Below are 22,481 nucleotides of genomic sequence, written 5' to 3'. Positions count from 1 at the left end.
CCACCCTCTGATCGATTTGAGAGCACAGCTTGCTACAAACCTTAGGTGCGTTGCTACCATAGACGAGCAGCTGTCTGCACTTGGCATATCGCTACCGGATCTGGATGGCACAGCAGCGACTATCAATGAAAACAGTAATAGTATTGGCCATGATCCATTCATCAATATTGAGCGGGAAGAGGTGGAACGGGCAGATGTTCCGAGTGATCTCAGAACCAAGTATAAATCTGCCACATCAGATGAATTGGCAGGTTATCGGGAAGAGCTCGTCGGTGCTCAAAAAAATATACGAATTATGATCAGCGAAGAGGAACAGTCGCATCGGGCTGATGAGGACTACGCAACGGCCAGAAGACACGATTACGGACCGGCAGTGCACACCTGGGTGCGTCTCCTTGCACGTAAGCAGGTGATTGAAAAGCTGGTTGAGGAAGTACTGGCGTATTGATCTACTTGCGTATATAGCAGTTCGTTGACTGATGCTTGAAGCATTAGTCTGTGTATTAAATAACTAGTTATTCCATTTAAAAGTTTTGTCCGTCGCTACAGTCATGATAATGTTCGATATAACCAATATTTTGCCATTTCTGAAACATGTCATGAAGTATGTATCTCTTCGTTTCAACCAGCGCCTTCAAATCTCCATCTAAAGTGCAAAAATAACTCCGTTCAATACAAATCCCATAGGAGAAGATGGAGCATCAGCGAAAAAGGAGGCCCAAAAGCTGCCGAAAATTAAACTGAAACGCTAAACAACAACACTTTATTGGCGCCTTCGGGGATTCAAGGAAGAGCAGGCAACTGGAACTTAATTATTCGATCATCTCAGAGTGAACTCTTCCATCAACACAGCTATTTATTTTATTCATTCATCTTCAACATAAAACGAAAGCAGTTCTGGTTGTGTGTCGTGGGCCCATGCACGATCCTCGTTGAAGCATCACCACACGACCATTTAATCAAACAAGGGCTCTCCTTGAAAATTGACAGAACATACAGCCTCCCAGAATTCGGGAAAAGATATGGCATCCGACTCAGATGATCCAGAGCTGAAGTTAGAGTTGGATCTAATGACGTTGGATTACCTCCTCCATAAAGCGGTAATCGCGGTGATAGACGACCGAATAGTACAACGGCGGGTTGGCGAGCAGTCAAATAAAAATGGGGATAGTATTCTTGGAATATTTGATGGTTAGCTCTGTTCTCAATACAAAATAGACACAGATTTGAGTTTATGTTTCAACCAGTGTGGCTGTTTAATCGTTGGAGCAAAAAGAAAGCTAATTGATTACTTTGTCGCCAGGATGCATGCAATTATTTCGATACAATCATCTCAACAATAACAGTCGCAACAGCAATTATGAGAGCGATAAAAGCAATCAGAATAATAACACTTCATGCTTTCCGATAGACTTGAGAATCAAACTTCAAATCCTTACGGTAACAAATCTCCTGTGCCGACGGTATCATCATGGCTCCCGCGCATTTCTCCCGTCGGAAGAAACCCTCCAAGCCCAGAAAAAACGGAACAGAGAGCGCGCAGAGCATTGGCTACGTCAAAACGAAGACCACAGAATCTGCCGTACAGCCGCAAGCACGCCGGTCATGAATGATTCAGCGTATCTAGAGCGAAATCGACGCGACATGTACGTGCACATGGGCATCCCTGGCAAAGACGGCAATGACAATATCCCCGTCGCCAGCCTATTGGATATCTTACCGGAATGCATGTCTCTCTGCGGGATGGTGTGCCACCATGACATACCAGACACCAGCTGGATGGAATTACCGGTCCGGTTTATGCTATTTGCTGCGATTGAGGAGATTTTGTTACACGGCACGATGATAGAGGAAGCAGCCAACGAGGCTTTTGCATGGGATTATCCCTACAAAGTCGAGAGTGATGATCATCATGATGAAGATTGTGAACAAGATGATAAGGCTCGTATTGCTCAATGGGAGTCCGTGAGGGATTCTGTGAAAACATCTCTGGTTGGTGGTGATGGCGAGAGAGGGTGGGAGACAGTTATAGGAGAAATCTTGGACAAGTGTCCTTTCATTCGGTTCGAGGAATATGTCATGGAATGGCTGGTTTCATTGCTAAGGTTCCAAAAATCTCCTATCCTCATGCAGTTGGAGGAAGGGAAGCTGGAAGGGCTAACGCTAGAAGAGACGGCGGCATTTATGGGTAGGGTTGGCATTTAACAGGCTATTTATTTACACAGCAAACACAGATTTAATCTTCGAATTGAAAACGAGAATGGAGAGGGAAAATGGCAATATCCACAATCCAGACTACAAATAAAGAATCCGATTCTAACACCTGCCGTTGGTTTCCAAAAAGAGTCACAAAAACAACACCAAAACACCCACTGTCAGTCACGATCCGAGGTCAGTCATCCGGATATTCGTCTCGGATATTGCTAACGAATCTCCGCGACTCTGAGTCCCACCTCTTGAAATGCTTACCGGCCAACTTCAGAAATGCAGGCGGAAGCTCAGAAATCTCTAATGAAACCAGTTCAATGTTTTCCTCCGCCACGTATCGTACACTTTTGTCACATACCCTGAAAAGGAAGAACAAACAACATGTCAGCAAATCGGTTCGTATCCCGCATAAATATATATATATATATATATATGATAAACAAAAAATACAACCACGTACAGAACATGGTAGAAACTTTGGTGTCTGCCAGCCCGTAACCGATCGATCCCCATCCTTTGCATCCACTGCTCCCCAGCTCCGCACTCGGCGTCCCAGCCAGTTATAACAGCAACATAGTCGTAACGACGATGTCGGAACACCTGCCCGATCTTATATTTTATATTCTTATGCTCTGGAGTGCGTCTCCGTACCTGTTTCGGGATCTCATCGCCGGCACGCAGAACGCGGACACTCTCTTGCAGCGGAGCATACTCCGGTAGATCCGCAAACAGCGGTATCAAGTACTCCTCGATGAGGTAAACATCCGATTGAAAATCGGAAGCAACGTTATCCATCAACGATGGCAGATGCCGTCGCATGGGAGCATGGCCAGCCTCCCGCGGTGGGAAAACGCCCGGTAACTGGGCGTCGTGGTTTGCATATTCCGCGAAAAGAATGGAGGACCAAAGTGCGGCGTACTTCACGCTGGCGGAATCAAGGCAGGTGTCGCGAATGCGCGGGGTTTGAAAGACTGAGTTTATAATATTCTTGCTGCAGCGAAGCACTATATTCTGCACGAGGGATTCGCGTAAAAACGTCGACCGCGACAGTGTCAAGGCCCCCAGGAAGCTCAGTTGTTCCTGTAGTTCAGTTACCCGCGTTTCATCCGTTGAGCGGAACGGGTCCATGTATATGGGATCACCAGGCTGGCCTGGATCCTCGAGCAGGTTGCCATCCATATCGTGGCCATCAGCAGGGTGAATTATCACATGTACATGGAATGGAAATCCACACGGATGAGCATCAAGATCAAATCGCCGTGCAACGTAACAGTATATAGCTGAAGAAATGAGAGGTAAAGAATTATGACCGGGATTCCTTAACGCCAAACCTATAAAGTTGTGCTCAATGTTGTAATACTCTCGGCTTGAGTCGATACCCGTGAGATCATGCTCTCGTAGATACTTAGCTATCCTTGTCGCTCTATTCCGTGGGCTTAACTTCCATGATCTCCAAACATTCAGTCGACAAATGAGTTACGATACTCTCAAGACAATCTGAGATCTATGGAGCATTGTTAATTAGAACCCCTGATCCTGATTAAAGCATGAGTGCATCGGGGTATCATCCCACGTACATCGTTAAAATCCCCCGGTCCATCTTCCAAAACGAACATGTCAAACGCCCCCAGAGCGCGCTCCAACGAGACATCTTCATTATTTCTCAGTTTATTCCATACCGGTATGGCCATTGTCCGATGAAGGCAACCGAGAATAGCGTTGCTATGATATCTATTTATGCAACCCAGATCAATACCCTTTCTTCGTAAATAACCAGGTTCTGAGAAGGGGGGAAGGGGGAAAGGGGAGCAAAAGTATTTAAATCCCACCGTACCGTCTTGCTAAATGATCTTCCCACTCCTCCCCAGCCCTCGCATGCCGCAACAACGTGTCCTTCGCATCATACCCAAACTCCACGATGTGATGGGTCTTTTCAATCCTCCCTGTCTGGTTTTTAACAATGCTATCCAGAATCTGCGTTGTGCTGATATCAATCCGGCGCCGAAGCGCGTAGAGCGCCTTCCAGTCCACGGAGCCGACAGGCTCAACCAATCGTCGCGCGAGCTCATGTCGCTGGTCCCAGAATTTGAAATCGTTCTGGCAGTGCAGGCGCCATAGGAGAGGGACGTTTGTTGCGCTTTTGAAACGGCGAGATGTGCGCTCCAGGGCTAGTGCCGTCCTTGCGGGTGAGTAGCAAAGGATGCTGTGCAGAACTTCGTCTGGGAGGCTTTCAAGGGTAGGCGGGGTTGCCCGCGCCATTATTCGTTGATTGTACGGTGGAGGGGTTCAACGGGTTAAATAAGTGATAGTAATATGATAACAGAAATTTTCCATGCAAAAAAAGCAACAGAAGGGACGAGATTTGGGATTGAGTGCGAAGGACATTGTTGTTCCCGGAGATAAATCTAATAAATAGCAGGCCTCCCCAATATTGTGTTGGAGCAGTTCAAACTGAGCCAATGCCAGAGCCAAGTGGTAATTCGGAGTTTAGAGTAAAGTTGTGATTGCATCATACCTGCGGACTGCCAGAGTGGTTGGACTTGTTTTTTGAGAAAAGAATAATAATGTAATAAGAATAACAATTAATTACGTGACTTATAATGCGAATACAGAAAAAAACATATACATTAATAAATTAAGAGTATTATATTCATGATACCGTTATTCACAACTGCCATCCATCATTCAGAACATATATACGGAATGTACAGTATTAGAGCCCAATACACCCATTGAAAACCAAATAGTACAGCAGGAGTAGTGTTCTGAAATCAAACGTTCTTGAACGCAATATATGGCCACAACCTAACTCCTCTAGCCCTGCTTTTTATCTGTGGCTCAACAGAAGACAAATAAGCGAGTAAGCTCCCTATACTTATCTCCCGGTTGATGGCAGCTCTACCTATTCTCCAGTGGCACAGAGAGAAGCCTTGGAATACGGGACAAATCTTCCTCTTCCTATCATGGGTCCGGTCGGTTTAATTATAATTAAAATTATCACTGAAATAAAATTTAATAGAAGTAAAAGTGGGCAGTGGGAGCACACTACATCACGGAGCAAGAATCGTAAGAATTACCATAAAGGTCGATCGTCGCCGCTCGCTCGTTTTCCTTTTGTTTGGCCCTCGTCTCCTTCGGGAAATTGGACGCTAGGAATGCAAGAAGTTCATTGTCTAGGTTTGCTATTCATCAAACCAAGTCAGTTATATATTGTGGAGGACGTGGACTTCAATGCTCGTGGGAACGAGAGCTAAAGTAAAAAAGAGAAGGAGAAAATTCATATTAACATACCTCCTGTAGCCTCCATTACGACACCCTCTCGACAGAGCGCACAGTTGTTCTGTTTAGCTCTCTGCATAACAACCAAGCAACGGATGCAGAAAACATGGTTACAACGCAGTCGCACAGGTTTGAACGAAATATTAAAACAGATAGGACATAGGTAGTCGTCCAGCTGGGGTATGACAGTAAGGACAACTTCGGAAATCGTGTAACAGACAGCCTTGGCCATAGTTTCAGCTAAAAACGTCTCAACAACCATGAGTTCTGGGAAAATAGTCCCAGCTGGGAGAGCGGTGCGTTTGTCAAACTTTTTCAAGATCTTGGTGAGGGCAGTGCGATTGATCTCCTGGAACTTTAGATTTTGCAACAAAACATTGTTAATGCACAGAAAGGCCTCAAGCGCGGAACGGCCCTCCTTTCCAAGCTTTTTGATCTGCCGGCCTTGTTTTAACGTTGTTTGGAATTTCTCCAGTTTCCGGCTGGCAGTTTCGGCGTCTCTCTGGCCAGAACCCTGCTCGTCGGTGCAGAAAAAAACCTGCATGTCTATATACAGTCGGAATATTTCCCGCCACACATATAGGGCGGATTGAGATCTTCTGAATTGGGGCTTCGTGATCTTAACGATTTGTTGACGCAAGTCCTTAGCCCGTTCACTTAGTCCAATTTGTTCTCGTTCTTGGAGCTCGTCCAAGCCGGATAACTCTTTGTTTAGAATATGGAAAAATTCCGAGTCAGCGGAGAGCGGTATCTCGACGGAGTGCACTGTTTCGGCGTCATAATCTAGCTTCTTGACCGGTTCCCCCTGTTTGTCAAGGCTCAATTCCCCATCAGCAACCACTTCCAGGAAACCATGATGGGTAAACGATCCCAACTCAGAGTCCAGTCTAGCCAAAGTAGCAGCAGGTATCGGAAGCGGAATTTTGTTCAGTTGTTGAAGGAACTCAAGGGTTTCAGGAGAGACGAAGGCATCAATTGGGGAGCCATCCATGGGGTCGACGACGAAGGTCAATTTCGGCAGCCAGAACGACGTTAAAGGGCTTTCTGCGAAAAATAGTCAAAGAGCCATACCCAAAGCGCAATATCATAACTCAAAACGATCAAAAACTTACTGCTCAGAGAGTATTGGAAGCCGAAAGGCCGGCTATCACCACCAGCACCATCATACCCTGCCGCGTTTGCCGCTTGACTCTGGTGCCAGAGGAGGTTCAGAATCTCCGGGCGTAGGCCCAGGGACAGCAGCTCCTTACGCACCTTTTTGATACATTTCTTGAGGCGCTTGTAGGAGATTGCAGACTGAACCCACTGGGAAGGGTAATCCTCAGCGTTGAGGATCTGCGTGTAGTCATGCGCAAACTTCATAACCGGGGCTGGCTTAGGCGGATAGACAATGGGTATTTTTCAACCAACTCCAACGGAACTTTTCTATGTGCAACAATAACAGGGAACTATTTAAGTTTCTCTAATAACTAATCTCTCTCGGGAAAAATCGCCCCCATCAAGGCTGTCGCATCTCAGAAGCGCGGAGAGCTGGAGCGCGGCCCGATATCTTGGAAGAGACGAAGGATGGAAAAGACAGGGCGCAAATATACATTGCAGTGGTTGGAAATATTGTCTCGGTACGAGCCTCAGACGGGGTGTCTAGCAAGCGACAGACGACAGACGACAGACAGACAACGGATCCTGGGCGTGGCCGGCGTTTATGAGCGAGACAAGCAGAAGGCGAATGTCACGGATATCGATGACTCCGACAGTTTTGGGCAATTTGGCAGCAACCTTGGATGCCAAGCCCTCCAATGGGTGTGAAACGCCCTCCACGTGCTGTAATCCCAGGGTAATGACCGACTGACACTTAAAATACCGCTAATAGAGTGCATATATTACCGTATTGCACCAATAATACCATACACTTTGAGCACATGTGGATGACTAATCAAGAAATTGCGGGCACGGCTCTGGCTTGATTCAATTGTTCACCATCGTACTGTATGTCAAAGTCACTGCCAATCTCCCGCTTTGATTTTTTTTATTTCTCGTCGCCCTTGCTGCCTTTCGTCAGGGAGGTCATGGGCCAGAGCCATTCCTCGGCTGCGGGGGGAAACAGTGGTGCCCCAGCTGCGGATAATGTTACGAGGAAGACGGACTACTATGAGCTGCTGGGTATAGGACGAACTGCTACAGACGAAGAGTATGCTACATCCTCCAATTTGTTTATGATTATGCTCTATCTTATGCATAGCGTTAGTCGCTGGGATCAGCATGCTGCGAAGTCATAAGCAGGGCACCGGTAAACCCTGAGACTAATTACTTATCTTCCACCCCCGCACAGGATCAAAAAGGCCTATAAAAAAAAGGCCCTCGAACACCACCCAGATAGAAACTACGGCAATGTTGAGGCTTCCACTGCTATCTTCGCCCAGATCCAGGGTGCCTATGAGGTCTTATCAGACCCCCAGGAGCGCGCCTGGTATGACTCTCATCGAGACGCCATCCTGGCCGGCCACGATGGTCCCACGGCTGCGCAGTATTCTCATGACATCAAGATGACCACCGCGGAGGATATAACGAGGCTCATCATGAAATTCAACCCTCGTATGGACTTCTCAGATGCACCATCCGGCTTCTTTGGCGGCCTGCGGGAAACCTTTGAGACACTGGCGCGAGAAGAGGAGCTGGCATGCCAATGGGACGGCTTGGAACCCGTCGACTACCCCTCGTTCGGCCACAAAGATGATGGTTATGACAGCATCCGCCTGTTTTACTCGATATGGAGCGGGTTTGCGACAAAGAAATCGTTTTCGTGGAAGGATATATACCGCTACTCCGAAGCCCCAGATAGAAGGGTCCGCAGGTTGATGGAGAAGGAAAACAGACGACTCAGAGACGAGGGCATTCGAGAATTCAACGACGCGGTCCGGTCTCTTGTCGCCTTTGTGAAGAAGCGAGATCCCCGTTTCAAAGCCACCGTGCAGAGCGAAGAAGAGCGGCAAAAATCCCTCCGGGATGCGGCGGCCGCCCAGGCGGCGCGCTCGCGCGCTGCAAACGAAGCAAAGTTGCAGGGCCACCAGGTGCCTGAATGGGCACGGAGCGAAGAGGTAGAGGAAGATATGTTCAGCGGCAGCAGTGAATCTGAGATTGAACAGGATTATTTCGAGTGTGTTGTCTGTCGTAAAATCTTTAAGAGCGAGAAGCAGTTTGATGCCCATGAGCGGAGTAAAAAACACATAAAGGCTGTCAAGCAGCTTCGTTGGGAAATGAGGACAGAGGATAAACATATTCAACAATTGAGCACGGGAATGGAAACGGAGACGGGCGTTAGCACATCTAGTTCAATACAGAATTCCGCAAAAACCCTTTCATCCACCGCCACTTCCGCCCAAGCAAATGCCGAGCCCATTTCCCCAGACACAGAAGATGAGTTGGAAGACATCGTTGAACCAGCCCACGAAAATGATGTAGATGACCTGTCGGATCACCCTAGAATACCGGAGTCAAACATAAGCGAAGCTGAGCCCCAAACGCGAACCCAAGAGCCTGAGGAAGCAGAAGACTACACCAACGCAAGCGATACAGACCAAGATTACGCGCCGCGAGCGGTTCTCCTAAAGCGTTTCGCTACAGACACAACCAGCGCGACCAACACAGCGCATTACAACAACCTAAATGACCTGACGGAAGACGTATCAAAAACATCCATCAACGATAATGACGACGACGACGACGAACCAACACAGCCAAAACTAGGAAAAGCAAAGCTAAAACGCGCTAAACGTGCGGCTACGGCTGCGGCTGCAGCCGAAGATGAAGGGAAGAAGGGCAAGACGTTTACATGCGCGACCTGCAAAAGCTCGTTCACTTCAAACACCAAACTGTTTAACCATATCAAGGTGTTGAACCATGCTCAGTCCGTGGCAGCCATTAAACCTAATAATAAGCAGCCTGGCAGGGCAGTCGGCAAGAAGGGCGCAAAGCGCTGATGCGGCGGCATGTAACGAACGGTTCACGATTTTGTCATAGATTTTCCGCTTTCCACGGATCGGCATGGGTATTATTTTGGTTTTGTTGGGTGTTTTATTTAGTGCATAGCGCGAGACATCATTCGTACCATTACGACTTATTTTTGACTTCAAGTAGATGGTGATTTACTGCCTTGTTCGCGTTTTGAGTATAGCAACCCTTTATTTGGCGGGCCACGGTTGATCAAAGCCTCTTGATATGCAGTGCCTTTCTTTTTAAAGAACCCTCCTATTCCAAAGTTGAGCACCTACTACCAGCCTTGCTCATGTATTGGTGCTGCTACAGATGCATCACGGAGAGATGAGGAGAGTGTTGATGTTGTTCAAGAACGCGTCAAAACGCTTAAATATTTTTCCGCGCCCGTTTCTAGTCAAATTGCTCACCGTCTACTCCATCGCATCCAATGCCATAATAAATATCGCAAGGTTCTTTATATGCCGTAAGCTCCTGGACACCAGGCTAAACATACCAACAAAAAAGCACGAGGGTGAAAGGGATCCCCAACAAGACAAAAAAAAAAAAAATCACAATCCCCTAACCCAACCCAGCCTTTGAATTCTTCACCACATGCACAACAGGATGCAAAATTCCCTTATTATTAACGGCGCCCAACGCCGTCCCGGTGCTCCACCCCATCTTCTCAAGCATCGCGCGGCCTTTATTCCCGGCCCCGATCTCCGGCGCTGACGCCCCAACGACGTCGCCATCCATGTACGAAGCAGCTTTCACACCACCGCCACCACCACGGGACTTGGCCACCGGCCTAAAGCCACCACCGTCACCTCGTGAGGGTCTATCCATCCGCCGCATGAAGCGCCCACTGGAGAAGATTCTATCGACTCGGTGGACGGCTGCTTGGCTATCCAAGGTGGGTGTGCGGGATGTCTTGGTGAGGATTGGGAAGCGCGAGGTGCCGCTACAGCGCGATATCGACTTGAGCAAAAGGATGTTTGCGATCTCATGGACGAGTTTGCGGTTTCGTTTGTCCATTGGGGGCAATGAAAGGCTGCAAGTGCCCGTTAGTAATTTTCAAATAGAAGACAGATGGGGGAGGGTATCATACCTCTGGGAAGAGGATGCTAGGAAGGCCCTTATTTCCAGCTTGATATCATCAATGCTCATGCCTTCCGTATATTTCGCCTTCATATCTATCTTTCCATATTTTGTGCCCAAAAGCCCCTCTGCCCTTAGTTCCTCGCGCTCCTGCTTTTTTGCTTTCTTCTTGTTTCGGTTGTTTTCCCAGGAAGCTTGCAGTTCACGCACCAAGTCGCTATCAGAAAGGTCGAAGTCGTATTGATGCGCATGGCGGCGGCCCTTTGGTTTCTTCCTTAAGCTTGGACGATCGAAATCCATAACGTCGAATCCACCGTATGGATCTTTATCGAGGGCGTCTGCGAAAGCTGAGGCGGAGGGGAAATGCCCGTTTCGGTTTCGTCGCTTTTTCGGTTTGGATAATGATGACCCGTAAGAGAATTTTGGTCCGGAGAAATTGTTGAAGCCACCAAAGCCTCCATTCCCATCGAGAAGTAAGAAATCATCGGTGCCCAACCCAAACGAGTCTTGAGTTTGAAGTAGACGAGCCATCTGCTCATCATTCAAATCTTGTTTCATACCGTCATGTAAATCTTGATCAAACTCATCTTCATCTTCATCTTCATCATCATCATCATCATCATCATCATCATCATCATCATCGTCTTCTTCTTCTTCTTCTTCTTCTTCTTCTTCTTCGCCAGGTTCCGACGAAGGCTCAGATACTGTCTCGCACGGTGATTCAATCAAAGCGACGTTTTCTTCGAAGCGTCGAATCAATTCGGACGCGCTAGGCATTGTAAGAAGCTCCTTTCGAATCCAACGCGCTTTGTCAACACTCTGGCCCACGCCGGTAAGCAAGTATTGAATACTTTTGCCCTTTTCCCTCATAGAAAGGATGCGTCCAATCTCGTCCGGAAGTTCATCGGAGGAGCTGAGATCATTCAAGTCTTCAAGATCCGCAGAATTCCATGACTTCGTGCTGGAATGGCTAGATTTATTCTGGTTCTGAACGTGAACCTGACCTATCCCAGCATCTTTGCCTTCATCTTCGCCTTCATCACTGGTGTTATCATCCATCATGTTCGCGATATAATCAGCCAGGATCTCCGAATCATCAGAATCCCAGCGCGATCTTCGTCTTCTTGGTTTACGCGCGTGGGAACGCTTTTCCTTTCCGTTGAGGTTAATGAATTCGGGGGGCCCGGCTGGATGCAGTAAGGTTGATTCGGAGGTATGGATCATTGCCGGATCCGATTCGCTATTAAACGCAGACTCCGGGCCGGAACTCACCGATTCATAGTCATCTCCATCATCCCCACAACCTGGGATGAATGGATCATCCAGGATCGAGGGTCCATGTTGGCGACTTGGATTAAGATTCTGGCTGCGGTGAGCCGGAGGCCGTTGGGATCGGTTTCCCCTTCCTGTGAAGACCACCTCATCTTCACTGGAAACTGATAGAGCAGTCATGCACACGTTAAGCGCTACAGTGGAATTTTCACTTCGCATATTCTCCTCGGGATCCTCTCCCTCGCGATCTATGAAAAATATATCCTTGGAGTCCCGGTCGGCGTCTAGCAATCCTTCGACTTTTTCTCCAACCTCTTTTACTCCTCTCTCCTCCTCTGCTCCGGCCTGGCCCGGTTCCACCTCCACTGTGTTATTTAACCACTTTCGACATTCCGACTCCAGATCTCCCTCGCCCATCGTACTCGGTGGGTCTACGTTCGGGGCCTTTGTTATATCATGTGCATTCGGGACCTCGAGGCTCTCCTGTACCAAATCACCAGCGCTGACAAATCTTATTTCATTGTACCGTAGATTGAGATTACTTCTTCGGCTAGTATAGCGCTCGGTATTGCGAGCTTCCTGGGCCATGGTAAGATGAACCTCATCTGGTGCTCTCCCTGGGGAACCAAGTAAGCAGTCAGCGAGATAGCTTGATATCGGGGTCCTGTAGCAAGTAGCAAGGGGCTTACTAAAGCCAATATAGGGGAAGGCATTATATGCATGATTAACTCCCTGTTGATTCGCGCGGGATTGCCGTGTTGCCACGACAAAGGCAGCAGAACCCTGACTGTAGGCTCCTCCGGCTCTGGCCTTTGTCTTTTTTGGCCTGGCCATGGGCGTTGCAGGGACCAAGGAGGCACTGTGCGATCTCTTCCACGGGGGCGGTGGCGGGAGGGTGTGGTATTCTTGTCCCCACCCGTGATGTTGACGCTGCAACAGATGTCACATCTTCCTCGATCTCCATTGTGGCTCTCGACCATTCACCCTCCAGACAAACACTGCAAACAAGTTCTCGCTTCTTACATACAGTGTCAGGTATTAAGTTTGAAACCCCCCCCTGTCACACCTGTGATGCCAAGATATCACTAACCCAAACCCAGTTATGTTGGAATGCTGCTTTTATCATACTATTTACCCCTTGCTTCAAAAGTGATAAAGGATGTGTAAAGGCCCTTTTTACCTGAATTTGTAAGAGAGGGGGATATATTCATGCATGATAGAGCCAGGGTTCATACAACTCACATAGTTAGAGAGGTTCTTAAGGAGATGAATATAGAGATCATGTCTTGACCTTCATATTCTTCACATTTGAATTCTATAGAGAATCTTTGAGCACTGTTGAAGCAGAAGATGTATAAGCTGCATTTAGAGCTGAAGCATGCATCAGATATAGTAGTTATAAAAAGAGCTTTAATAGAGACAGTTAAAAAGACATGAAATGTAATTGATGATAGCATTCTATATAATCTTTCTGCTACAATATCTCATTGAGTGAAGGCAGTTATAGAGGCAGAAGAATGGTATACAAAATATTAATATAAAGATCTTTACAAAAAGCAGCATATAGATATTAATGTTATATGATTAGTGTAATCTCAGCGGTCAGAGGGGGGGGTTTCAAACTTAATACCCTTTACTGTAAGCCAGCTCCGGTGGAAATCTCTCTTTATATTAATCCCCTCATCTGGCCGCGAGGCACAATTAGCGCCGTTTTTTAGCGTGTATATTGATGTATTAAAAACACAAAATATACTGGATTATATGAGAGATCTGCTGTATTAGCGTGTTTTCATGTAATATATATAATATATTTGATCTAGCTTTAATTAACATCATTAGAATGAAACTTCTGTCAACACTGACTCTTTAGACAAAGAGGAATATTATTACATACAGCATAATCAAATTTAGATCTTGAAGCTCTACTCTTATTCCCCTTTATTTTCTTTCTTTTATACTGATATCAGATACAAGTTTGAGTGAATGGCAGAGGAATTCAATGATGATTGAGATCTAAATTTGTTTGAGTGAAAGATAATGAATTTGCAAATTTAAAGAGTTGATGATAGAGCTGCTGATGGAATTGAACATGAAAGAGAGTAATAGTGTCAATGTCAGTGTCAGTGTAATGTGACGGCGCCGAGGCGATTGCTACTCGGCAGCGGCACAGAGGAGGATGGTATGTATGTATGTATGTATAGGTTTAACGTCCCGGAGAAAACACGGGCAGCGCCCGTGTTTCAGAAGCCTCCCGAAGGGCATGGAGACGTGCTACGCTGGAGAGATTTCTATGTACACAGAGAGAGAAAACAGAATCCAGGTGGCAACTCTTGAGAAGACTCAGCTCATTGCAAAGGATTTTTCTGAGCTGCGCATCCACTTCTGGCCCGACGTATGGCCATTCATGGTGGGGCTATAGTGTGGTTCCCTGAGGGGACCGCCGCTGCCGTGCCTGGAAGGCTTTATAGTGAGCAGAGAGGGATACCTCTCTCAGTTGATCAGAAAGCTGTCTGTGCTTCTAACATCAGAAGAAAGACAGACAAGATAAATAATGAAGGAGAGAGCACTGAAGAAGGTTGTGACAGGAAAAGAGCAGAGAATGACAGAGAGAGCAAAGAAAAGAAGGAAGAAGAAGCATTTGAGCCGATAGAGACAAGGGCAAACGAGAGGAAAACAAAGCAGAGCACGCGTAGATACAATGCCGGCAGTCAAAACCATATCAGCTGAGTCAGACACGTAGACTGTACTGATTACACCACAGCTAATTGAGACAGATGAGCCTAGTTTGTGCTATCTGTACTGTCTGCATAGACTGTGATGTCCCTGGCAGTTGCACTAGCTACCGTGGGTGTACTCAGCAGGCCGGCCTCGTGGAACTGCTGCGGGGGTTGTCAGATGGTTTGCAGCCAGCCGGCTGCGTTACCTTGTGCAGTACCGTGTGTAGAACTGCGTGCAGTCCAGCAGTTCTACAAAGTCTGTAGGGGTCAGAGACCCTAGATAGGCAACAGCTGTCGCCCGGTTGTGTGGCCGTGCTGCTGGCCTCTTGGGCCAGTGAAGAAAGTGCCTCTGTGAGTGTCGACAGAGCACCAAATGTTCTGGGCTCTTGTTGTGTCCACAGACACAGGTGAGCCTCGCATCTGCATGCTGGAAACGCCTGTGGTACCAGGAGAAGTCCCCATGAGAGGAGCGGAGTGCGAGCCAGCGGTGAAGGGCATGCCGTGGCATGGTGAGCTCCGGAGGGGCCTTCACTTGGTATTCCACAGTCGGCCTGCTGAAACTCCAGCCCCGGTACCAGTCAGAGAGCCTGCCACAGGCTCCACTCCACCACTTTCGCCTTGCCTCTTGGCTGAGCTGCTTGGCCACTGTGCGGACCCCACTGACTGTGGGTGTGGCCTCGAGACCATAGGCTGGGGCTGCAGTGGATGAGACTGCCCGCTTAGCCAAGCGGTCTGCTTCCTCATTGCCCTCTATCCCCATATGCCCAGGAGCCCATTTCAGGCCGACATTGTGCTGTCTGAGGAGCTCATGGCAGCGGTTGTAGGCCCAGTTTGAGGAGGCTGCTGCACTGCCCCGTATGCCCCAGATGACTGAGGTGTTGTCGAGGCAGAGCCAGATCTGAGGGTTGCTGCTGTCCTCTGTGACACAAGGTAGGAGCTTCACGGCGCACTCCAATGCCCGGCAGGCACCAACTGCCTCAGCGTCGAAGACATGTGACATAGGGCTCAGCGCAGCTGAGAAGCTGGCCAGCTGTTTATTTCCCTGATAGACTATGAAGCCATAGCCCACCTGCCTGCTGTTGTCAAGGTTCCGTTCTGATCCATCTGAGAAAACATATAGATCTGTTGAGGGTTGACTTCTCCACCATTCCTTGAATGCCTGAGCAGCACTCTTTTTGTCTACACCCTCTGTGGGGTCTGTCCCGCATCCCTCTGAGTAGTGTGGGATGGCAAGTGTGGGTCTATTGACTGCAGGTAGCAGCGCCCCCAACCGCTGGATCTTGGTCTTTGAGCGCTGCCGGGTTCCAGCCCCTCTTCCTCGTGTGATCATTGGAGGTGCTATCCGTGAAGCCAGTGGGTGCTTCTCATCCACCACCTGAAGCCTTGTCGCGAATCGAATTTTGGCCTCCTCCAGAGCTACCATTGCTGATGGGAGCCCAGCATCCCGGTATAGGGTAGCGATGGGCGTTGTACGGAAAACTGGGAGGACCCCTCTGGCTGCCATAGTAAGCACCTTCTCAACTGTCCCCACATGCCATCCCAGGCGGGAGCTAACCTCCCCACTCCTGCCCGTGTGCCTTGCTGGCTGCGTGCGGCCGCCGTACCAGGCCTCTGTGCCATAGAGCAGTGAGGGAACCACGCAGGTGGTGACCGCCTTCCGCAGAGCGTCTGCTGGGGGCCCGTCTCTGGTCTTTCCCAGACTCCGGATGTGCTGGGCCACGGCCCTTGCCTTCTTTGCCCGGGTGGAGACATGTGGTCTCCAGGTGAGCCTTCTGTCGAAGTGTACACCCAGCCAGCGAAGTGCTGGCTCCTGTCCAGCTGGGGCAGTAACAGGGTGAACAGTGAGGTCCTCAGACACAACTACTGCTGGTGCCTCATTGTGTCGCTTTCTTGTAAGATGGATCATCTCAAGTTTCTCTGGTGCGAAGGCCACCTTGTTTATCTCCCCCCACCTCAGAATACTCTGTATATCTTGTCTGAGAAGGGTGGCATTGTTGTCAAGTGAGTGGGTCGCCCGCCAGATGTTCAGATCATCCGCATAGCCAAAGCGCAACTCCGAGTTTTGCCACAGCAGCTCTGCCAGGTACAGAAGGAACAGTATTGGTGACAAAGGAGACCCCTGTGGCGTGCCACATTGCATCTGATGTGCTGCTGTGGTGGTCCCCTCCAGCCGGACCTGAGCTCTGCGTTCAGTGAGGAAACTGTCAATGAGCTGCAGCAGCTCGCGTGGCCACCCCTGCTGCGCCATCCGCTGAAGCAGCCGCCTGCGCAGCACAGCATCAAAGGCACCCTGCACATCCATTGTGACCATGGACACTTCTTTGTTTTGTGCGAAGGCTGCCTCCACCTCATGGGTGAAAGCAGCTACCAGGTCCATTGCAGATCGTCTGGGCAGCGCCCCCCCATGCTGTGGGCTGACTATGCCGTGAATGAGTGCCGTGTAGGCCAGTCGCCTTGCAATGATGCGTTCCAGCCCTTTGGAGATTACTGAAAGCAGGGCAATGGGCCTCCAGGAGCGGACTGAGCTTCTATCTCTCTTACCCACCTTGGGTATCATTGCCACCTCTGCCAGTTTCCAGGCTCGTGGGAAGTGGCAGAGCCGGAGGCAGCAGTTGTATAGCTGCTGTATAAAGAGGGACACATGCTGCCAGCATGCTTTGAGCATCCGCACTGTGATTCCATCCGTGCCTGGGGAGGTGCTCTGTACCCCAATGGTGTTGCGCTCCACCTCCTCCATCCCAACCCGGGGGTTCCAGGGCAGGTTCCCCATGCCGCTCCAGTGCTCATCATCCAGTGGGTTGTACTCCAGATCATCAGCTGAGTTGTATCGCTTCAGAATTGCTTGTTGAAGTGCCTCAGCTTTGGCGGCTGTCTCTTCTATGACCTGATCCCCAATCACCAGAGGGGGTGCTCTGAGGTTGGGTTCCAGCTTATGCCATGCCACCACCCGGTACAGGTCTCTACCATCTCTGGCCTCATTGATCACCTGCCTCCAGTATGCACGCTTGGCCTTGCGCACTGCATCCTTGAACTGGTGCTTCGCGGCCTCTGTCTGGTGAGTGGTGAGCTCTCGGTGCGCTCTTCGGCAGTCTGCTGTCCACCAGGGGGCTGTGGTCCGCCCTTGTTGAGCTGGCTTACTGACTGCCTGAGCTGCAGCCAGAAGACTCTGAGTGAAGTGCTGGGCCAGATCATCAAGCTGTGCCACATTTCCAACCCCCTCTGGGCAAGGCATGTCCACCATGAGACCTCTGACAAGATCTGCAAAGGGCTCCAGCTGAGAGTCTGTGATCTTGATCCGAGCATCACTCGGCTGTGTTTGAGGTGTTGTTGGCAGCATAGTGATCATAGACTGGTGATCTGAGCCGCAGTGTAGATCTTGACGCACTGTAGTGGAAGCAAAGGCCACATTGGAGAAGGTGAGATCAATCACATGACCTGCTGCATGAGTCGGAACCCCTATCTCTCCCACAAAGTCCATCCCATGTTCACTGGCCCATTGGACAAGCTCCCCGCCCCGGTGCAGATTCACTGCCCCTGGTTCAAAGGCATCATGCCGTACGTTGATATCCCCACCTATCAGACAGCGGGCTGGTGGGCTCAGATTGGTCAGATAGTCCATGACTGCGTCTGTCCCAGCCTGTCTGTACACATTGAGAATGTGGCAGCCATTTACACTGACCCATAGCAGATCCCTGCTTTGCACAGACCGGTGTTGCTGTGCCCTTGTCTTTGAGCCCTTGCGTACATATGTCATGACCCGGGGCCTCTCCTCCTCTTGCTGCTCCGGGTTAGTGTCATCCCAGCGGTCTATAGGCGCAAAGCACTCATACGCTGGGTGGTTAGAAGTCTTGGTGCCAGGGTGTGTGTATGGCTCCTGTATACAGACCACTTCACAGCCCTGCTCGAAAGCAAGCTGCAAAGCTGCTGTGTGACAGGGGGCTGCCCTGGCTGTATTTGCCCAGAAGACCTGCAGGGGGCGATTTTCCTGCTGGTTGTTCCTGCGGCGCCAGCCGCGTCGCTGGTGTTGGTGTCCTAGCATGAGGAGTCACTTGGTGAGCTGCTGCCGAAGTCCACCTGCGGGATGAGGTTGAAGACCTCCAGACCTGCCATCTGCATGCTGGAGTCAGACTGTTCTTTAGCTGCTTGGCTGTGCTGCCGCACTGCTGTGCGAGCTGAGCGTCGCCTGGTGCGGGCCATCTGCCAGGTGGCACCCTCCTCACTGATGGAACTCTGAGTCGCCGCCCGCTTGCGGGGTGCTAGCCCAGCGGGCTGTGTTGACTGGGTTGACTGAGCGGTTGGTGTAGGCACCACCACTGCGACCATTGGTGCTGGCTGTGCTGGCGGCGGTTGCCGCTCCTGAGCGTCCCTGTGGCACCTGTCGCCAAGGCGGCGAACAGCTGCTAGCTCTTTTTGAGTTAGGCGCCTGAGGGTGCCATTCACACGCCTGGGTGCGGCAGGGCAGTGCTGATGCCCAGCTGGGTAGGGTTGGCAGCAGTTGGCACATCTTGGCGCTCTCTTGCACTCCGCGCCTGTTGGCCCCTCATGCTGGCTTGTGGGCTCACTGCAGTTGGAGCATCTTGCCAGTCGCGCACACTTTGGTGGGTGGCAGAACCCCTGGCATCCTGGGTTATGTCTCACTGTCAAAGGCCGTTTCTCAATCAGCCTGGCCCTCTCACTGGCATTGAAGAGTGAGAAGCCTTTTACCGGGGCAAGGAAGGAGACAATCCATGTAATCTTCCCTGTCTTGGGGTTCACCCCATGACGCGAGGGTCGACAGCTCACTGGCTTTACCTTTGCCTGAGCCAGAACCTCTCCCTCAATCATCTTGTCTGTGGGGATTCTTGCCCCTTCCCAGTCCTGGACAAATTCTGGGACCCCTGGGACAGCATAATTGTACCACCGCTCTGGTAGCCGGATCTCCGTGGCGCCAAGGACTTCACAGAGAGTAGCCACTGCCTTCTCAGTGGTCAGAGCGTCGCGTATGCCTCTGTCGCTTGGTGTGATCGCCCAACCTGTCCTGGTGGGCTCCACCTTCGGCACATTGGCCACATCCCCCACCCCCTGAATGTTTGCAGCGATTGCCTGCCGCACAGCATATGGCTGTAGCCGGGCGACCCGTTTCCCTGGCTGGAGGGTGACGAGGACTCGTGGGTCCTCCTGCTGTTTTGTGCCCCCTGTGGGGCCCCCTGGCTGACTGGCGCTTTTGGGCTGCAGGCTCGCTCCACTAGCCCTGCCTGCCGAGGAAGCCGCAGTCTTGGCAGGGGCAACCCCAGGGAGGGCAGAGTTTTTCCCCCTCTGAGCAACACCCGCCCAGGTAGTCGGCTCCCTCGCACCTGTCTTTGCTGCATTTGGCTGCGGATGAGTATCCGGGGCAGCACCCCCTCTCAGAATTGATGTTGCATTCAGATCTGCTGTCACATACTTGACAAACCTCTCACAGAAGATTCGGGCAAAGTTCTGACTGACTGACTGCTTCTCCTCCTCAACCCAGCTGTCCAGAGTCTTTGCCAATCTGATGAGAGCCTTCTGCTGCAGGTTCTGTTGCTGCTGAGCCTCCTCAAACTGCTTCTGCAGTCGAGAGGTGGCCGTGGGGATGCTGTCGCTGGCTCCTTTGAGGACTGGGGGAGGCATTGTGACAGTCTTCCTCTGCCTCTTGCCAGCCTTTCCAACGACAAAATTGGCCGGTGACTCCGGCTCCAGTGGCCTGGTGTAGGCCGTGTCGATGTCCTTGGGCGGACGGGAGGGCGTTGAGGGCTCCATGACCACTCAACCTGTGCAGTACACACACGTAGAGAGATCGCAGAGGGCGTGCGATGATATTGAACGGGTTGGAGGGTTAAAATTATACGAAAAGCAGTTGGAAAAGTGGAAAATTCAAATGTACCCCTACGTTCGTGGGTAGTTGTAAGGATGATTGAGAATATATATAAAGCATGTTTTAAATCTTTTGAACATTTTGTAGATAATATTACAAGCATTTCTACTCTAACTCTGATGAAAACTTTAATTAAACATTTTATTTAAAAATAATTTGAAATTGTTGTTCATTTTCAAAGCTTCTGAAGAAGAATTGTTCATCTGATCAATCTGTAAAAGAATTTATTTGTTTTAATCAAGGAAATTCCAACACAAGATTGTAGTTCTTCATTTTCATTACATGAAAGAAATGAGATGTCTGTTGTGCATTACTTTTGTGATCAGTGACAATAGCTGCAATGTTATACTTTTTAAAAAAATGCATTATACATTCATCAATTAATTTGATCATCTTGATATTATGATGAGCAGCTTCTAGATTGTAATTCTTTACTCAGAATTCATTAACACAGTTCACTTCTGACTCAAAGTTTATTAATGCAAACACTTTTTACAGACTCTCAGATGTAGCAATTTCCACTATGACAGTGAAGTTTAAGATGTTTTTACATTGATTTTCCATGTTTATAGCTGTCATTGTAAACTGAATGGCACATTTTAAAAAATGATTTTTGAGTTCTTTGAGTTCTTCATGTCTTTTATATTAAATTTTAAGTTGGATTTGATGTTCTTGAATTCATTTTTAAATCATTTAAAGCATGAATCGATGGTATGTTCTGATCGCTTGCAATAACGGCATTATTTTGATTGAATGGAGTCATCAAACTTTGTAATGTCATTTCATCTGTGTTTGTTTCGTGATTTATTATCAGCATTATTTCTGTTGTTAAAGCTTTAAGTAGAGCTTTTGAAATTTAACTTTTCTTTAAATTTCTTCTCTCTTTCTGACAGATTTGATTCTGCCATTGCAAGTTTGTGAAGAGTGGCATCATAATTTAACTCTTTCAGTTTGATTGCATAATTGTCAAATTCTCAGCAAATGAAAGGTAGAACTTTCATATAGAGATGTGATTTTCAATGATATTCATTATAAAAATGCTGTAGACACTCTTCAATTGATTGTAAATGTAAAGTAAATTGTTGAATTGTTTGATTTTTTTTATTGCTCTGTTTTCCAGTACTGTCTATCTGCATCTCAAAAACTTTTATGTGAATCAGTGACTTGATATTGCATTCAGCTAACAAATTCTTTCCATGGTGGCAAAATTTGCATATCATGTGTATGTTTATATCTACATTGTTGCATTTCAACATTGAAATGAGTGATGGCTTCAATGATCTTCTGATGATCGTGTTCATTGTAATAATCAAGATCACTGACATGGAAAATGATAGCAGCTGTAACAAAGTTTTCAAATTCTTTCATATTTTAACTTCAGAACTTTTCCATATCTTTTTAAGAAAAATGATCACTCTGTGAGGGGTGATGACAATGTGAAGAGTGAATAGTAGAAGATAGTATATAGTGTAGTAGAAGATAATAGTAATAATAATTATAGTAGTAGGATAGTTGAAGTTGTAGTTGTAGCTAATCGCTGAAGAGGAAAAGAAAGAGAAAGAAGATGTGCGAAATATATGCATCCATATATATATACATATAGAAATAATGGTAGCGAGAGTATAATGGAAAGAGGTAAGAATAGACGAAGATATAAACAAAGATAATAATAAGGAAATAATAAACGAGTGCATTACACACTCATACTGAGATCTTAAAATTCTAGTTATCAAAGTAGTACCCAACTACATCTCCTACTGACAGTAGTTACAGCGCTTTCCATTAAGATGTTAAATGCTTGTAGTGTAAGTTTCAATAATCTGAGAATGCTTGTGATGTTTTCACAGTTACAATTCACACTAATTGCATCTCTATCATGATTCGAATAGGCTTTGAGTGTATTTCAGATGGCTGAAATGGTTTCATTCAATTCTTACAATATAATATCACATCAATATTGAACTTTTTACAATTTCTTCTCAGTTTGTAACTTCTTAATTCTTCTAATCACAGCTATTTTCTCAGTTTCAATTGCATTCAGATCTTCAAAAGAGTTGTCC

At 48.2% G+C, this 22,481-nt stretch overlaps 9 protein-coding genes across 9 annotated transcripts; 3 read left to right on the top strand and 6 right to left on the bottom strand.

The window, feature by feature from the left end:
- Positions 1-295: 295 nt before the first annotated feature.
- HCAG_03537 (predicted protein) lies at positions 296-752 on the top strand (the record flags this gene model as incomplete). Its single annotated transcript, XM_001541389.1, has 2 exons — positions 296-401; positions 688-752. The coding sequence occupies 2 exons, from the start codon at positions 296-298 to the stop codon at positions 750-752; spliced, it is 171 nt and encodes a 56-aa protein (XP_001541439.1).
- Positions 753-2,498: 1,746 nt separating this feature from the next.
- On the bottom strand, positions 2,499-3,387 carry HCAG_03536 (conserved hypothetical protein; the record flags this gene model as incomplete). The annotated part of the gene is made up of 2 exons (XM_001541388.1): positions 2,499-2,508; positions 2,669-3,387. 2 exons carry the CDS (start codon positions 3,385-3,387, stop codon positions 2,499-2,501), a joined length of 729 nt encoding a protein of 242 aa, XP_001541438.1.
- Positions 3,388-3,684: 297 nt separating this feature from the next.
- Positions 3,685-4,467, bottom strand: HCAG_03535 (conserved hypothetical protein; the record flags this gene model as incomplete). Its single annotated transcript, XM_001541387.1, has 3 exons — positions 3,685-3,712; positions 3,823-3,930; positions 4,043-4,467. The coding sequence occupies 3 exons, from the start codon at positions 4,465-4,467 to the stop codon at positions 3,685-3,687; spliced, it is 561 nt and encodes a 186-aa protein (XP_001541437.1).
- A 786-nt stretch (positions 4,468-5,253) lies between these two features.
- On the bottom strand, positions 5,254-6,849 carry HCAG_03534 (predicted protein; the record flags this gene model as incomplete). Its single annotated transcript, XM_001541386.1, has 3 exons — positions 5,254-5,390; positions 5,500-6,531; positions 6,600-6,849. The coding sequence occupies 3 exons, from the start codon at positions 6,847-6,849 to the stop codon at positions 5,254-5,256; spliced, it is 1,419 nt and encodes a 472-aa protein (XP_001541436.1).
- Positions 6,850-7,283: 434 nt separating this feature from the next.
- On the top strand, positions 7,284-9,464 carry HCAG_03533 (predicted protein; the record flags this gene model as incomplete). The annotated part of the gene is made up of 3 exons (XM_001541385.1): positions 7,284-7,321; positions 7,547-7,675; positions 7,817-9,464. The coding sequence occupies 3 exons, from the start codon at positions 7,284-7,286 to the stop codon at positions 9,462-9,464; spliced, it is 1,815 nt and encodes a 604-aa protein (XP_001541435.1).
- A 574-nt stretch (positions 9,465-10,038) lies between these two features.
- HCAG_03532 (conserved hypothetical protein) lies at positions 10,039-12,417 on the bottom strand (the record flags this gene model as incomplete). The annotated part of the gene is made up of 4 exons (XM_001541384.1): positions 10,039-10,510; positions 10,568-11,824; positions 11,977-11,993; positions 12,028-12,417. The coding sequence occupies 4 exons, from the start codon at positions 12,415-12,417 to the stop codon at positions 10,039-10,041; spliced, it is 2,136 nt and encodes a 711-aa protein (XP_001541434.1).
- A 1,672-nt stretch (positions 12,418-14,089) lies between these two features.
- Positions 14,090-14,479, top strand: HCAG_03531 (predicted protein; the record flags this gene model as incomplete). Its single annotated transcript, XM_001541383.1, has 2 exons — positions 14,090-14,221; positions 14,387-14,479. The coding sequence occupies 2 exons, from the start codon at positions 14,090-14,092 to the stop codon at positions 14,477-14,479; spliced, it is 225 nt and encodes a 74-aa protein (XP_001541433.1).
- Positions 14,480-14,748: 269 nt separating this feature from the next.
- On the bottom strand, positions 14,749-18,300 carry HCAG_03530 (conserved hypothetical protein; the record flags this gene model as incomplete). The annotated part of the gene is made up of 1 exon (XM_001541382.1): positions 14,749-18,300. The coding sequence occupies one exon, from the start codon at positions 18,298-18,300 to the stop codon at positions 14,749-14,751; it is 3,552 nt and encodes a 1,183-aa protein (XP_001541432.1).
- Positions 18,301-18,578: 278 nt separating this feature from the next.
- On the bottom strand, positions 18,579-20,306 carry HCAG_03529 (predicted protein; the record flags this gene model as incomplete). The annotated part of the gene is made up of 1 exon (XM_001541381.1): positions 18,579-20,306. The coding sequence occupies one exon, from the start codon at positions 20,304-20,306 to the stop codon at positions 18,579-18,581; it is 1,728 nt and encodes a 575-aa protein (XP_001541431.1).
- Positions 20,307-22,481: the final 2,175 nt, after the last annotated feature.

Source organism: Histoplasma capsulatum, genomic scaffold (genome assembly GCF_000149585.1).
Source record: "Histoplasma capsulatum NAm1 scaffold_3 genomic scaffold, whole genome shotgun sequence".
Lineage (NCBI taxonomy): Eukaryota > Fungi > Ascomycota > Eurotiomycetes > Onygenales > Ajellomycetaceae > Histoplasma > Histoplasma mississippiense.
The sequence above is the reverse complement of the archived record's forward strand: the minus strand, read 5'-3'. Positions and strand labels throughout refer to the sequence as shown.